We start from the raw sequence: 16,954 nt of genomic DNA on the forward strand, positions 1-16,954 counted from the left end.
GCCTGTGGCACTTGATACTTTTGGCTTCTGAGAGCTGAAATGATTTAATTCAACTACAGTTCTTGGGATCAATACAGCAATGTCTGGGTAGGGCTTGAGAGCCTGTGGTAAATTAATGATCTAACTACATGTTACAAAAATTCTTTCTGGCTTTAGATTTCATAAAACACAGTTTCAGTTCCTGTAGTTAATATAAAATAGAGCAGCCTGCTTATCCTTTCTCAGTCCACTAATAGGGTTCTGTACAAAGTGACCTGGTCTGATGTAAAAGCATGAAGCTTAGTGTATATTCAAATTTGTTATGGACATTTTTGCAGCTGCAGATTTTTTTAGCAGAGATCTATATAAATTACAAAGTAAATATACTAACTTCAGAACAAGCATGTTTTTTAAACCTCAAACTGTCTTCCTAATCTAAGATACACTGGTAGTTCTCTTAATGAATTTTTTTTTTTATCCTTTAACCTAACAAAATGTAGCTACTATGTTAAAAGGCCTCGCTTGTATTAAATGTAGTATGTGACTGTTTTCAGCTTTTCCCTGTACTGAGAGGAAGCTGCAAAGGAAAAAAGCTTTGTGCCCTTGAGAGAGAAGGACAACTAATTTTATCACTTAATTATTTTAGGGGAAGCATTATCAGTGAACTGAGGGAATGCATCTGAAAAACTTGCAGTGATTGGAGTGAAAGATACCACTGCCAGCAGGTTTCCAAGGAAAATGCCTTTACTTCTGTATATGAACTGAGGTTTCCAGTTCGTTTACAAAATGCATTATCACCTTAAACTCCACAAACCAGCAGTGCCCACCTGTGTCCCTATCAAGACAGTTTAACAGCACCCTAAGGAAAAGGGAGGTGTTCAGATTTCCAAGGGTTTGTGTTTTGGCATCTGTTTAGAAACCTCTCAGTTGTCACCTTTGGGTGGTGTGACCATACCCCCTGCACCTGACCCCTCTGTGGGGCAGGGAGAGGTGTATGTGGGTGTATGTGTGTGTGTGCAGCTGACCTGCTGGACTGGATGATATTTTCCCCAAATCCACATCTTTTGGCCTATAAATGTGATGACTTGAGTTCAGCTCTGGAGAGCAGTTTGAGGCTTGGCTGAAGCGTGTACATAACTCAAGGTCATTGCAGGTTTCTTTCTGGGCTGGAATGTGGGCTGATGCTTCCAGTTAAAACCAAGTTGAGGACTTTACCTTCTGCTGTGTGTATATAACTTGTTAAGTTGGAAGCCCAGAAGGGACAGGCTTATCTGCAGGGACCTAGACACTTCATTAAGACAATAAAGCTGTCACTTTGTATGATTTTTTTTTTTTTTTATTCAAGGAAAGCAAAGGTAAGAAGGATATTTATGGATGCTATCCATACAGGAGAATGGTGTTTTGGATGTCAGTCCTGCAGCAGTGCACTTGGAATAATAACCCTTGGAGAGAAGGATGAGCCATATAGTGCTGATTTCATTTAAAGTTACCTTTCCTTGGCCAGTGTGTGATTCCTATGAAAACAAACAATTTCCAATGCATTTCCAATGCTTATTAGCAGTTGTGCTGGTGCTCCTGACTAACCAGCTGTCTCCTGAGGACTACAGCTCTGCTAACAGTAGTGACTGAATGTAACTTCTATCAGGAAAACATAGAACTCTGTTAAATGAAGGTCATGCAATGAATTGTCTATGGCAAAGAATGGAAATAGAAGATAATTCTCTTTTCTGTAATCTTTTGTGTACAAGAATAAGCTGTTTTGTTTGTGCTTCCATTAACCTAAAATATGTCCTTTGTTTAACCAAAGTGTATTTATTGTATGCAGAATATCCAGGTTATGCAGCTTTACTGACATGGTTTTATTTACAGCCCAGGCCACCATTCAGATGTTATTCTGCTAGAAAACAAGTAAATGAAGAATGAGTTCATAGAAGTACACTTCATAGAAGTATAACATAATATCTTGAGCTAGTTTTTAATGTTTTTCTTTTGTTCTGTTCCAAGAAATAAGTTTTCACCAGGCTTTTGAAGCTGTAGATAAGATGCATTTACAAGTTCTGGTTTTGAATTGGCATCCACAAGTTTCAGGAACTTGGTGAATAAGTAATCTTGAAATGTGTTTTGTGCTTAGAAGCTGGCAAGGTGTTCACCTGGGGCAGAGTGGACTACGGGCAGCTTGGAAGGCACGTTCCTGGTGGGCAGCAGAGCACAGCATCTGAACAGTGCTCGGAGCTGTGGAACACCCCAGTTTCAGTTCCTTGCCTAAATGGAGCATCTCAGGTAAAGAAGAAAATTATCATTTCTACCCCTTCTCTTTTCTTTTTTTTTCTTTTTTTTTTTTTTTGTGCATTAAAATAATCAGAACAGTTTCCTAATAGAGCCCTTCCAAATGCTGCAGCACAAGCCTTTGCTTTCTCGTCCTATAAATTTAGAAATTAGTAAGATTCAATTATTTCTTTCAAAAGGCTTTTGCATTCAGGAACTGGTTTTTTTTCCCTTGGTGGAATCAGCCTTAGTAAAAGATTCCAAGTTCTCTCAGGTATCAATGTGTGCAGGTGTAAGCTGTGCCTGCAGTGCAGCTGAGCAGAGGAGGTGGGACTTTGCCCAGGTGTAGCACTACTTTTGTCTGAAACTCCAGGCCAGCACCCCACAAATCACAACTGGTGGTCTCTCTGATCCATGGGGAAGGCTTGCACAGCCATACAGTTCTCCTGGCTTGTACTGCAGCTGAGAAGAGTGGAAATTCCCAGTACTGTGGGGGCAGGAACAAAAACTTGTGATGTGTTTGAGACATGTGGTTGATGGCTGATCCAGAACTTCTGCCACTAAGCTTACTCTTGATTTCTTGTGCTCCTTGAGAAGTCTCCAGTTTGAGTTGTAGGGTGAGTGAAGGAGGGGACGTGTTCGGGAAAGCAGAGATGGGGGAACAGGCAGAAGGTGGGCTTTGTTTGAGGTGCAGCTTTGTTGGCTTAAAATCAGATTAATGATCTGTCCAGTTGCCACTCAGAATGTAGTCATCCAGGGCATTAAACTTTAGTGAGATACTAAAGAGAACCTGTGAAACTTCTGAAGAGTTGCCTTGTTCTAAAAAAGGCTGAAGAGTTTCAATCAACCAACCCAAAACTTCTCCAGCCACACGGCCCAAGTTGCAGAGGGCAAAGGCAGGGACAAGGAGAAGGAAGCACTGCTTACTTCTGGAGAAGACCAGGTTTGAGACCATTTAAGGAACCTGAAGGTGCACAAGTCTGTGGGACTTGATGTGATAAATCCATGGGTCCTGAGGGAACTGACAGAGCAACTGGCTAGGCCACCATCCATCATACTTGAGAAGCTGTGGTAGTTTAGTGAAGTTCCCACTGGAAAAAGGAAAACATAATCCCAATGTTAAAAAAGGGAGATAGGAAGACCTGGGGCACTACAGATTGGTCAGTCTCACCTGTGTGCCTGGTAAGATCATGGAACAGATCCTCCTGGAAACGATGCTAAGGTATGTGGAAAATAAGGACTGCCAACATGCTTCACCACAGCAAATCTGGCCACCAGCCTGCAAATCTGGTGGCCTTCTATGATGGGGTTATACGAATTGTGGATGAGGGACGAGCAATTGACATAATCTACCTGGACCTGTGCAAAGCATTTGACACTTTCCCACATGACATCCTGTCTTTAAATGGAGAGACAAGGGTTTCATGTATGGCTGACTCAGGATAAATACTGGCTCCATCTCTGCAGTCATGGGCTTGAGGTCAGTGGGGTGTGGTGTTCCTGAGGCACTGGTACTGGGACCAGTGCTGTTTGTCAGTGACAAGGACAGTGGGATTGAGGGCACCCTTAGCAAGTTTGTCACACACACAAGCTGTTTGTGCGGGTGACATGCTGGAGGGAAGGGGTGCCATCCTGAGGGACCCTGTGTGGGGCCCCAGAGCCCATGATGCTGCACTAATGTTTAGTCACTTTTAACTCCTCTGAGACTGAGCTTCCAAGACAGCTTTCTTACCTGTTTTGATACAGGTGTCCCTACTTTTTGTCCTTAGTTATGCATAGACAGCTCTATTTGTGAAGCTGCTTCACAAATGTTGTGAAAAAATGCTGTTTTTCATGTGTGCTGTGTGCAGTGTCTCAAGTACATTGTTCTGTTGTTTCTCAGACAAGACAAAGCCAAGGCAGCTGCAGCTTTTGCACAGTGGAACTTACCCTTGGCAGGACAAATGATCCATGAAAGTGAAGGGATGTATTCAGATAGATTCCTTGAAAAGAAAGAAAAACAACAATCTCATCTTTATTCTGCTGCCCTCAGCGCTGTTCCTCCTTATAGACCTGTGAGAGACCTGATTTGAGTGATTAGCAATGGCAGTGTTCTGGAGCAGACATCATTCTTTGCAGAGATAACAGCACAAAGATGACTTAAGAGGATCATCTGCATCCTAGGAGGAACTGTGTTGACGAAAAAAGGAAAAACAGATAATAAGGACCTAAATTGTTTCACTTCAAGATTACAAAATAATGCTAAAGCTAGAATTTATACTTGAAAATGCATTAAATTGCAGTATGTAGGCTATGTAGAGTGAGCTGTTCTTTGTTAAGACACAAGCTACTCCTTTTTCCATTTGTTGTCATGTGGAGATAGGATTTGATTTGAGAGCTGAATTGAAGGGAATATAGAGATGAGTTCTTTTCCATGTTTACCTTGAATTAACAATTCCAATTTTTGTGTTTAATGCAGAGAGACAGTTTAACAGTTGAGGATTATGACTGATGATTTTTATTCATGGTCTATTTTTATAAATCACTTTTAATGATTCAACTGAATTTTTGGCAAAGCTGTGGTCTGCTGATTGCCTCTGCACTTCAGTTAATATTGTTAAAGTCAAAGTGGAGAAACGAATCTAAGGATTAGAGGACAGTATAAAAGACACACGGGTTTAGCTCAAGGACAGAGGAGTAGATTTTACCTCCTGTGTTGCTCTGTGTCTCCATGCCCATGGCTTGCCTACTTTCTCCACCAAAGACCAGGGATTCTCATTTCTTTGAACTGACACTGTTATAATGTCTGTGTCTGCCACTTCAAAACCTGATTTTTGAAGTGTTGTGAGTGACCTCTTCCATTGTGAGTTTGACTTCAACTGAAAACATTGACCTTGAGAAATATGAGTACTTTTTTCCTTTAAACTGAAGCAAAGGAGGAACAAAAGCCTGAGTTTTAGATAATTATCCACTAATCTGAGTGTGTCTTCCTGGGAGGTTGAAAGGCATGGAGGTTCCTTGTGGTATTCACATTCTCTCTACAGAGAGACATAATTCTCTCTCCTAGGATTTTTCCTGGGGAAGGCAGTGAGAGGCTTAGAGAAGAGAAAACAATTCTTATTTTCACTCGCTGCTCCTGCTGTTTGGCACATGTGAAATGAGTTATGGAGATAGTTTAGCTAGAGAGATTTGTTAATTGGACTCTGCTGGATTGATCGGCCAATTGGGTCAAAGCTGTGTTGTGACTGTCACGGGTTTTTCTTTAGTATCCTTTTAGTATATACAGTATCTCTTTAGTATAGTTTTAGTATAGTACTAATATAATATAACATAGCTTAATAAAGCAATTGTTCAGCCTTCTGAAATCATGGAGTCAGAGCTCATTTTTCCCTATGTTGGGGTCACCCTGCATCGATAGTTCCAGCTGTTGAATGTGTTTAAAGTTCTTGCATTTTGCCACTGCAGGTCTGTTTGCTGTTTCCTTCTCAGTGCTTCAGTGCCTAACCAACATGGAATAGGCCAAGGCACTGAGAAGTTGTTGTGTGAGGCATTTTTCAGGCAGTGCTCTTGTGTGGTGGGGCGTCCTTGATGGGACCTCTTCAGAACATCTGACTCATCTGATGTGCATTCATCCACTGCTCTTCAGATGAAAGGACAATTAAATACAAATGGCCCGAAATATGATGAGTCTCTCTATTTAGCAAATGCTACAAAGATCTGGTTTAATGTTTCCTCCTTGTCAAAATGCTTTTCCAGTCTGTTTGATATTTTTGGCTTTAATAGCTATGATTCCACTGTTTATGGTATGTACAGCATGTCATTCACATTGCAGCAAACATTTGCTGCAGCAATAGACAAGTGAGAAGTGTCTGTGCAGTGCTGAATGCTTCTTGCTGAGCTGGATGGAAGGATTTTGGATATGCATGGCTTCCCATGGAGCCATGTTTTCATCATGTCCTTTTCTACTCAAAGCAAACTGTGCTAGATCACAGTTTTCTGGGGAGGGATCTCTGAAATTTCAGTGGGGAAATTAAAAAATAATCATCGCTCAACTTGAATCTTGATGATGGATGTAGGGACCAGTTTTGTCAGGGAATGAACATAACTGATAGACTGGTGACAACATGTGCCTACTGTGTTTATCCTGATCCTGCTGTGGTCCATGGTTCCAATGTGCATGTTCATCCTGTGCAATTTGGTTTGCTTTGGATCCTCTGTAGGTTCCTTTCTTTCAGGGAATGACACCATAAATACCCACGTTCTCATAGTGCTTTGCAGTCCAAGTTTATTGCTATTCTTTTCAGTGCAGTTGCAGTAAGATGTCATTTTTGTTTAAGTGTTTGAAAGATAGCTTTGGTATTAGCATATTCTTGTTTTCCTTCCTTTTCCCCATTCATGTTGCAAACTATTTAGCAACTGCCTACAAAACAAATCTAGGGTATCTGTATGATGACAATTAATTGCTTATATAACTGGTAGATTAATGTATACACATTATTACCATAACACATAGTCACAATAATATTGAAAACGGAGCCTTTTGATTTTTAAAAAAATGACAACTGTTTGTGACTCATCAGGGGAATTTAAAGACCTCTTTGTAAATAAACCTATAGTTGAGGCTTTAAGGGGTATCAAAAGAAATAACCTCATATTATTATATGTCATCTCTATGCTCTGTGTGTGGCTTTAAATACTTATTTGTTTGCCTGGCTACTGTAAGTGCTTTTATTTTGAATGTTCAGAATGCGAAGTTTGTGTTTTTGTGGGAGAGAAACAAGTTGAACTTTCCTAAACCAGATTTTACTGCTCAAAGTTTGAGAATATGTGTGAAGTAACTGATCCAATAAGCTGCTTAAAAAAACCCACTTTGGGTGTTAGGGAAGGAGGTAAATGCAAAAAAAAAAAAGTTGAAGCGATGTCTAGTTTCTCACTTGCTAAGCAAGTAATACTTTGGTGTGTGTTGTGAGGTTTTTGATTTGGTGGTTTTTTTCCAGTTATGATCTGGTGTCTTTTATGAGTTGGTCTTGATCCATGTCTTTTGAGAAATGGCGTTGTTGAATTTTCCTTGATTGATTCTATTATTCTCTTTTAGAGATGCAATGATGAAAATTTTAATATAGAGATGGTCCCTTTAATATTCTTGCATCAAGTTCTTGGCTTATCAATTAATTTTAAGAGACAATAAAGGATAATAAAGGCCACAGAGAAGTGGGTTCCGAGTACAGCTCACTGTGTGAGTGACAAATTGCAATTAAGGATGAAACTAAGAGACCAAATGGTTGAAATTATTATTAAGGGGGAAAAACCCAAACAGGATGTTACAGAAGATGGAAACTACAGTCTGCATACAAAATGCAGCAAGTCTGTGTTTGATTAGGTGTGTTTGTGTGCTCTGCATGCCCTGTGTAGGAGAGTAACACTAATCTTGGCAGCACTGCAAGAACATTGGGAGTTCACAGTCATGTCACAGGCAATGAGGGAACAGGATTTATTTCTTAGCTTAGTCAGTTCTCTCTGCTGCTCTCCTAAGCAGAAAATTGAGAGCAGTACCAAACTGCTGCAACCCAAATGCCACTTTTTGCCTAGGTAGCCATCCCACTTACTCTGTGCTTTTCTTATCCCATTAAGACATGACCGTGGTTTGTGAAGAGTATCTCATGGCCTGGGTAGGGAGATATTTAACATGCACAGCAGAGTCATTTCTGCAAGTTAAGAATAGCAGTGTGTTAGGAGCAGAGCCTGGCTCACCAGCTCTGGGTCCGTAATTTTTGGAAAGCAAAGAGGAGGTGATACTGGTTCCCAGCACTGTCCTTCCTGCCACCCCTACCAATTTCCCTGCAGCTGGCATAGCATGGAGGGAGCTGGGAAAGCAGTCACACCCAGGGAATGGCAAAGGAGAACTCCCGCGCTGCCTCTGCGTGCCAGGGAGCACATGCTGTGTGGGTACACACTAGAGGCTTTCCAAGTAGCACTTCTGCACATAAGGATTGGTTTAAAATGACCAAAATTGCTCTGCTGGGGCTGTACTGCAGCAGTGAGCCAGGGCCAGGCTGCTCTGCAATCTGTATGGGAGACCAGAAAAGGTCAATTTCCTGACAGATGGGGTGGTGTAGGAGAGGAATGACATGGGATAAAGTCAGGAGGTGGAGACCCACCCAGCATGTGATGACTGAGGTGTTACAAATGTGACTCTGGGCAAGCCTTAGTCTTCATAAGTCATAAATTAATTTTCAATCTGGTGGTGTGTTGCAGTTAGAATTCCAAATGAGTATCTCACTTGGAGATCTCTGAAAGTATCAGGAAAAGAAAAGAGACTAAAAGTACTTGCAGCAGTGGCCATGGCTTGTGCAGACAGGCATCAGCTGTGGGTAGTGAGCCCCAACAATGACACCAAATTGGCAGCTCTATTTAATGAGTTTATTGGTAGTAGAATTGCTAATCTAAGTTGCCTCTGGTCTCTTCATGCTCCTACTGTATTCCTTAAATTAAAAATACTGGCTGAGTCCTATCCTCCTGCATGGATTGTTCTAGTAACTGTTCTAGACTGCAGCTCTGAGCATAGAGACAGCTTGTGATCCTGCTCCTTGGAAGGATTTCTTTGCACCAACCAGTGCCATAAATGCTCAGTAATGCCCTTCAGATGCATGCTGCAGTTAGTGCTAATCAACCATGGGCAGTGCTGCAACATTACCTAAGAAGGTACTTGGTTTTGAGACAGTCTCTGTGAGCAGCAACCTTGGAAGTGACAGAACTCCAGTTCTGCCTCACTGGTGTGGTTTTGGCTGCCTTGTTCATCCATGAGAAGCCTGAACAGAAAGGTTTCGGTGTAAAATGCACCCAACCTAGTTTGAGGTGAATCAGATCTAACCTAGGGTAAGTGCATGGACATGTTCCAAGTTCAAGTGAAAATAGGGTTTGAAGCTAGAGGCTGGTGGAAAAGGCCCTAAAGCATGCAGTTTTTCATTCTCAATTTGTCATTAGGACTGTTACAGAGAAGGGATTAACAAATCAATGCAGGCTAAAACGAGAGAAAATCAATAAGAAACTGTAGTGAACTGGAACAAAGCTATCAATTTGCAGTGTTCTCTGCAAAGAAATCTCATCCATAGCTCCTTTTATGGATGGGAAAATAATGCCAAAATGATGATGATTTGAGGTTAGAGTAATTGTTTTTTACCTGGCTGACCCCAGAACTTTAGGTCAAGAAACTTCTGGTGTAAATGCTGCTTATCTTTCCTATTTCAATTGTGTTGATGAATTTTATTGGCAGGTTCTGTAAGACTGGAATCTTATAGAAAAATAGTCAAGGAGAAATACATAATTAAAGTTACCCTCACAGGAATTTGATCATTCTTTTTAATGGTTTACTTTTTTGTCCTAGTGGAAGTGACTTTGTAAGCTGTTCATTGTTTTTCTGTCTCCTAAAGAAGAATGTTACTGCTGCAAAGTTATTCTTTAATAGGTAGTATGCATTCTGTAGGTAGAGAAATGCAAGTATGCATTACTGGGTATGTTACTGCAGGTGAATGAGATGGGAGAGAGCTTAGTGGTGCCAACACTACCTGTTTATTGTGTTGTAACATTGGTCCTTTCAAACCCATTTGTCACTGTGGGGCCATAAATTCACCAAGGCAGTGCCAGCAAACAGACTGCTTCTCTCTGCTTTTAATTTAGGGGTTTTGGATTTGGGTTGTGCCTGTACTTTTATGCCTGTGATGGCATTTGTTTGTGTTTTCCTGATGTTTCCAGCTTTCCAACAACTCAAGCTCTGGGCCCTGCCAGTCCCTCTGGCCTTTGTGCTTAGGTTATAAGTTACTGTAAAGCTACTGTTTAATGAAAGCTTCAGCAAAGGGAGATTTGTGTTTCTGCTGTGAGGCCATGGCACAGAGCAGCTTTCCAGGACTGCTGTACTGCAGTGACAGGGAGCAGTTTGTCCTCCCACCTGGTGGCTCTTCTCCCTTGCCTGTTGCTTGCCTTTCTCTAATTTAAACTGAAGTTGTCAAGGGCAGCAGCTACTTATGGACTCTGTTTTTTGGATGGTCTAATGCAGTCCGTGGCCTTTGCCCCAGCATTCAACCAACAGAACCTTTTTGTGGAGGGAGGAGGGGGAAGGGGAAGAAAAAGTAAATGTGATTTATCTAGTCCTGTGAGGACAAAAATGCTAAACTGTCTCCTGTTTTAAAACCTGCCTAAGGGTTTTTTCTTGGTCTCCTGGCAGTTGATTGCTGAGGTCTCCATAAATTCAGTGGATTTTGCATGTAATCAGATGCCAGCAAAGACTGGAAAAAAACTATGCCTGGCAGTACGTTTTTTTGGTCATATCAAAAGTAAATAAAAACCTTTAAAATATTTTTTTAAAAAAAATACATTCTCAGAGAGAAAAAAATTGATAGCTCTTACCCTAGAAGTATGATTTAAAAAATGCCTCCTTCTACAGATTGCCGTTTCAACTCCCATTTTTATAATTCCTCCTTCCCCTCCCAGGTATAAAACTAATGTGATCAATTCCTTCCTTGGTAACAAGTGCATCAGGATGCAGTAAGGAGTTTTTAGGATGTGTTTGTTTTGCCAGAACATTGTTTGGCATAATGTTGTTCTCTTAAGTGTTAAATTAACAAGTATTAAATAGTCAGACTTCTTACTGGTGATTGCTTCAGTGGAAATCCCTTTTGTCCAGCTTTTTTATTTTTTTGAAGTTGTCAAGGTTTTCTGCAGCCTCCACTGTTGGCTGATTTCAGAAGTATGAACCCATTTAAAGCCTTGGAAGTCTCAGACCATGGTCCATTCCTATAGAAAGAAAAATCAAAGTTAAATAATAAAAAGCTAGGTGCTGCTGGACCTCACAAGAGAATACTGAGGAGAAGGGATGAAAGCCATTTAACAATGGCTAACAGATCAGACAATGATAATACAGTGTCTGACATTTGATTAAGTGTTTGACAAGATACATTGCTGGTGTTTATAGCTATGCAATTCCTTTATTGCTTTTCTGTATGCCAAGGTGTTGTACTTTGTGTTGTTTTGTGTTCTGATGCAAGTACAGGATATGATTTTTGCTTCTTGGATTTATTCCCTGCTTGTAGCTCCTCTGTTTGGCTCTCTGTTTTGATTTCTCATGGTTTTGTGGTGTGGTTTTTTCTTTTTAATGTGTTGATGAAGGAAAATCCTTTTTCTTCGGTACTTTTGGGAAAGGGTTTATGACTCAAACACACAAAAGTCAATTCCAGAAGTAGAAAATAGTGAATGGATTTTTTGTCTTTGATTTTTTCATCTGCTACTGCTTCTTTTTAGGATTTAACCACTACAAAGAAAAGATAAAGGCATCCTGATTTTTTTAAAGATGTATTACTCACTGTGGTAATGAAGTTGAAATGAAAAAGGAGCACCCACTTCTAGGGTAAGCAGCTCTGTATCCATAACATTTAGACAAAAATTGGTTTATGATTATAAAAAGAATCCAACTTTGTGACTTTTGGGAGCACAGTTACAAGATTTTTTTCAAAATGTTGCCAGAAAATAAGGACAGGAAGTGAGATAGAAAGCATTACAAGGTAATTACAAGCATTACAGAGGCAAATCTGTCTCAACATCTTACATTAGAGCAGCTGGCAAAAGGCAATCTTTTCACTTGTACTGGTCTGGCCTGAGTACATGTATGAAGAACAGATTCAAGTCTGAAGCCTATATTTGGTCCTACCCTTTGTTTCATCTTCTTGAGTGGATTGTTGGGCAAGGTGAGCATTTATTAAAACAGTTCTTATCAGTGCTGGAAATATGGGTATTATGGAGCCTAAGTTTTATTACCAGTGATCTTATCTTAAGCTAGTAGGTGTCAGCTTGTCTTTTGAGCATTTGAATTTCCCATGTCTGAAAGGATTACTTTGAAAGTGCATGCCAAGTTCTTTAGAGCACACAGATTGATTTTTTTCACTTCACAGTGAATCTAATGTTTTCACTGGGAAGGCAAGTCACAGGTTGTGGTGGGAGGGGATGTTGTCAGTCTTCAGAAACCAAAAATTCACAATCTTCTTTTTGCTGTTTCATGGCACCTGTTTTGCTTGGATTCCTAATTCTGTTTTAAAAGAATACAAAATATTATTTCATGGTTACTCTACCAAGTAACCTTAAACAAATGAGGTAATGGAGATCTGTGATGACAGTCACTTTTAAAGTTTTACTGTACATTCCTACAACTTTCTCCTCTCTGATACTGCTGATTTGACTCAGTATTTTTATCTGGGACCTCTGTCACAGAATTGGGGCTAAGAAAAATGTAGAGACTTGTAGAAATGCATTTACATGGTCAGTTGTATAACTTTCTCAGGATTTTTTTTTGTTCAGTTTACATGTTAGACATAAATCTCCTAAACAAAACATAATGTTGAGATTTGCAACTTCTGAAAATGAGAAAGTACTTGGAACAGAGTAATAGAAGGGCTCTCTCTTGGTTCATCTGTTTGTATTACGTCTACAGGATTAATTTGCTGTCTCTGTTTTCCTTGCCGCAGCAAGTCTGAAATGCAGACTGGTTGGAGGAGCATGAAAAGGAAAATACTTGTGTCTTTTCACTTAGATTAAGATAGTATTTGTGAATTGCAGTGATGGTCTTAAGACACACATGTTTTAACTTAGCTGACAAGCTGCTCAGAAATAGGAAATGGGATTTGATGTGGTGTTAATGTCTTTCATGTTTGAGAGATAATAATCCCCATCTCTTTAACAAAAGAGAACAGAGTAGTGCATGGTACATGGAGACATCTAAAATGTCTTGTGGCCAAATGAGTCAGGACTCCAATGCTGGTGTCCAGGGTCTTCAAGGATGGCTGGTTTTGTGTGTGAGGCCTCAGTTTTGCAGTCAGATTGGCAGAAAGCCAGTGAGAAAGGACTGTTTATTCACTGATGTTGCATTAATGCTCAGCATGCCATGCCAGAGAGAATTCAAATAAAGTCATTTTATCAGAGGACTTCAAATTTAGTAAGGCTAAGTATGTGAGGGATTACTGATGTACCTCTACTGAAATTAAACATACATTCCAGATTTCTCTTTCAGCCCTTTTCCCCCTTGTACTCTTCCTCTTTTGCTTTGCTTACTGACAACTTCTATTAGATAACTTGTGCTCCTACAGGGATTTCAAATTATACGCCTGTTTATTATCTTTTGGCAAGAGGTAACATGCTTCAAAACCATCTCTTCCATTCAGTGAGTCTGCATGTGCAGTCCTGTGTTTGCAAGAGAACATACTCTTCTTTGGTAATTATGGAGCTAAGCACTCTATTTTGATAATTCAAAGAGTCAGGAGCAAAGTCTAAAAAACTTTATTCATGTTAGATCAATATGATTGTGATGCACTTGTGTCGTATGCTTATGCATTTATTAAGAGAAATTTTTAATTTTCCAAACAATACTCCTCTTTGGATTCCATCTAACTCTCTTGTTCAGTGCTGTATGTTGACTGATACTCAGTGGGAAGAGGAATCAAAACCATTAAAACACTTGGAACTTTTGAGACTAAATTAGTTTTATATTTGAGCTAGCAAAAGTGAATCTCTGAATTCTAGCTTAGTTCCTCAATGAAGCCATTTTTATGTCATTCACTTAGGGATTTTTTCTTACATTGTCTTACCATAAATTGCATTAGTGTTTGTGTTGTTACATGTAAATTTACATACACCTAAATATAATTGAAGAGGATTACTTCAATTTTGGAGAACTAGTATTAGAAAAACTGTGGTTTTTACATTTGTCCAAGCTGCACCTCCCAACACTTCAGGTAATTTGCTTTCACTCATAATTTGTTTGACAAAGATCTCTCATGCAGGACCATAATCATTGCACAGGCCTTAGCTGGAGCTTCCTTGTGAGGTGTTTTGCTGCTGTGCTTTTTCCTGGTTTTTTTCCCCTTGCTCTCTTGCCCAGGAGAGTTGGTGTTGTGTAGACCTACTGAGAGCCATCTGGTGTGCCTGCTGGGAAGCCAGAGCTGCACACCTAAACAAGCCTGTCACACTGTTCACATTTGTCACAGGGCTGGACCTGCACCTGGGAGGGATGGTCTGCAGAGACAGCTTTGTTACCTCTTTTGAAAATGTCTCTTTAGCCACAAACTTTTGGATACTTCAGTACATTATTTGTTAGAGAAAAGACTTTCTCCAAGATTCACGTGGCTGTAAGCAGGTGTCCTTAGCATTTGAAAGTTCTTCAAGGTCTGCAGTGCGTTTGGACCTTCAGGGAACAGTATTCAGGCCTGCCAGTCACTGTCTCCAGGACACTGTATGCTATGCATCTCCTACTTTTGCAAAGACACGTCTGTACTGTAGAAGCCTGAAGATATGGCTTCTTACTCATCCTTTTTTTTAGCTAACAGCAGTACCTTGGGGTGAGATGCGGTAGCACTTTTATTTCCCCTGGATCAGTGTCAAACTTTTCAGCTGAGTTTTAGAGCTGAGCTGCCTGATCCTTAAATACTCTTTTTTCTTCCTCTGGCTATGTAGCAGCACATTTGCCCTATCCTTCCCTGGCAGATGGTGCTACCAGAGTTGCTGAAATTAAGAAGACTTGATGATCAATAGTTACATTCTCCACCTCTTTCTCAAAGCATAAGCACTGCTACATGTAGAAAAACCCCCAGATGTTCCCCTCCTATCTGTTTGTCTTTGTAAGACACTTCAAACCTGCCATTACTGGGTGGAGATATGTGAAGACTTGAAGACCAGCACCTTGCCAGTCATAACAAAGCAAACTTCCTGATCTTGAGGGAGCAGGAGGAATGCACCATTCATTTACATGACTGCAAAATTATTTTGTCAGCTGAGTGTGCGTAAGCCCAGCTGCATCTTCCCATCTAGAAGGTTCAAAGTACTGTTTGTACTGCTGCTCTTGTCTCACTGCCATGCTAAAATCAGAAAGCATTGTGTACCTGTCTTCTGCTCTGAGTCATGTCCCAGTGGGCAGGGTTCTCAAACAGTCTTTGCAGGTGAGCTGGCTCAGAACAGCAACACAGTTCAGAGCTTATCTTAGGAAAACAGCTGCAAAAGGGAGAGGGGTGAAGCCCACATGGTTAAATAGAGCACTCGGGTTTCTGATGGATGTAGGAGAATGAAAGGCATGAGGTAAAAGCTAGCATGCATTCCTATGTGCAGTGTAACTCTCCATAGTAAATCTCATGTCTGCAAGATAGTGTCAATGGGTTCTATACAACACTCAGCTCTGTAGTACCCTTGACAGGAGACCCAAAATGCAGCAGGAATTCCTGGGTCAAGTCCAGTGTTGATACAGAGGGGTGCACTCAAGTCAGTGGTGCTCTGCAGTAACCAGAGGAGTTGCCCACCAGGTTGTAAAGCCGTAAGATTGCTCGATTTCTGGTGGCTGTCACAAAAACTGATGGTATAAAAGTGTGTACTACATTTAAGGTAGTGATGACAGTGATCGTCTGTGAGAAGCTGTGTATGGTGTTAAGGCAACTTTTCTTTGAATGGCTTGTGGTAATTGTGATGGGTTTAAAAAAAGCTGTATGGAAAGCTTGTTTTCCAAAATTCCTCAAAACATGAAATTTCAGGTTCTAATGCCAAAGTGAAAGATCAAGATTGCAGCCTCACGTTGCCTTTTTAAAGGAAATGTCATGTTTGTAATTTAGCTTTACAGGACTGTTGTACCTTAACTGAGTTTCTAAAATGTTTCTGGATAAAATATTCTAGTTGTCATTTGATATACATTCAGTTTTAGATTCAGCTATGCAAAAAATGCCTAATTAGGCCTATTGATTTGAGAAGTAAGGTAAAGCTGGAGATGTTAAGTGTAACAGATTTTAGTGCCATGCAAATGTTTTTAAGAAATTAAACACTTACTTATGAGCAAGAATAAGCATACCAACTTTGATGGGGGACAAGTGAATGAATTGGCTAATAACACAGTCAGTGAAATGGTGGGAGAAGTTAATGTTTGTTGTCAAGTCTCTTTTTTTCTTTAAAGTAATTGAAGGGCACTGAAAAATGAAGGCAGTTTTAAATGTGCTGCTGTATTGCTGTGTGTGTCTTGTGGCAGCTTACTGTCCATGTGGCATGGTATAGGCTGCTCAGGCTGACTTGAAGTTTTTTTATATTGGATTTGAGAAATCTTCTGGAATTGGGCCAGAGGGTTATGAGTTCCAGTAAATGACTAAAAGTGAAATTGTGTCTAAATGACTCTTTCACTGATATCTAAGCCATTGGAATATGTGTTATCACAGTGGCTGAAAAATCACTTAATTATTTCAGAGAGCTTTATTTTAGTTAATGTACCCATCTTCTTTTTTCTAATACTGATTTGGTTTATGATCTATTGGATTCAGTAAGTATTTGAAGTTTGAATGTCCATGCCCTATGTCATGTTAATGTGTTTTTAATGCTTGGAAAGCATAATTTATTCCCGTGAAGGTTTGCAGAGTAATAGCACATAGATCCTTAGAGAAGAGAGAATTTTAACAGCAATATTATGAACCTAACCCAGTATATTTTAATGCTTCTATGTGTGAAGGCAGCACAGCATTTTCTGTTCTAGCTTTCTGTTTGGTTGCCCAAATTTATTGCAGTAATTTGCTACTCAGGAGAGAAATTTCAGTGTTCACTCTCTGTTCTGAGTTTGCTTTATTTTGAAACAGTGACTAAAACCAATCCATTCATCCTTAAATTGTAGGAGACTTTGTTCAGCCCTAGAGTAGTATTGATGATGCTGAAAACATAAGATGTGTTGTTC

General features: G+C 40.1%; 1 protein-coding gene across 2 annotated transcripts in view; it reads left to right on the top strand.

Annotated features, from left to right (window-relative positions):
* Positions 1–16,954, top strand: part of SERGEF (secretion regulating guanine nucleotide exchange factor) — a 141,862-nt gene that overhangs the window by 27,367 nt on the left and 97,541 nt on the right. Inside the window, exons 9-10 of one of the 2 annotated variants that reach the window (XR_011679304.1) lie at positions 2,111–2,259; positions 11,518–11,623. Coding sequence is in view for 1 of the 2 variants with exons in the window: in XM_071427849.1 (XP_071283950.1) it covers positions 2,111–2,259 (149 nt within the window). In the remaining variant the exon portion in view is untranslated. The remainder of the gene's footprint in view (positions 1–2,110; positions 2,260–11,517; positions 11,624–16,954) is intronic. The other variant, XM_071427849.1, reaches the window with a different exon arrangement.

Source organism: Agelaius tricolor, unplaced genomic scaffold (genome assembly GCF_023055355.1).
Source record: "Agelaius tricolor isolate 1412-34295 unplaced genomic scaffold, bAgeTri1.0.p SCAF_5, whole genome shotgun sequence".
In the NCBI taxonomy this organism is placed as follows: domain Eukaryota; kingdom Metazoa; phylum Chordata; class Aves; order Passeriformes; family Icteridae; genus Agelaius; species Agelaius tricolor.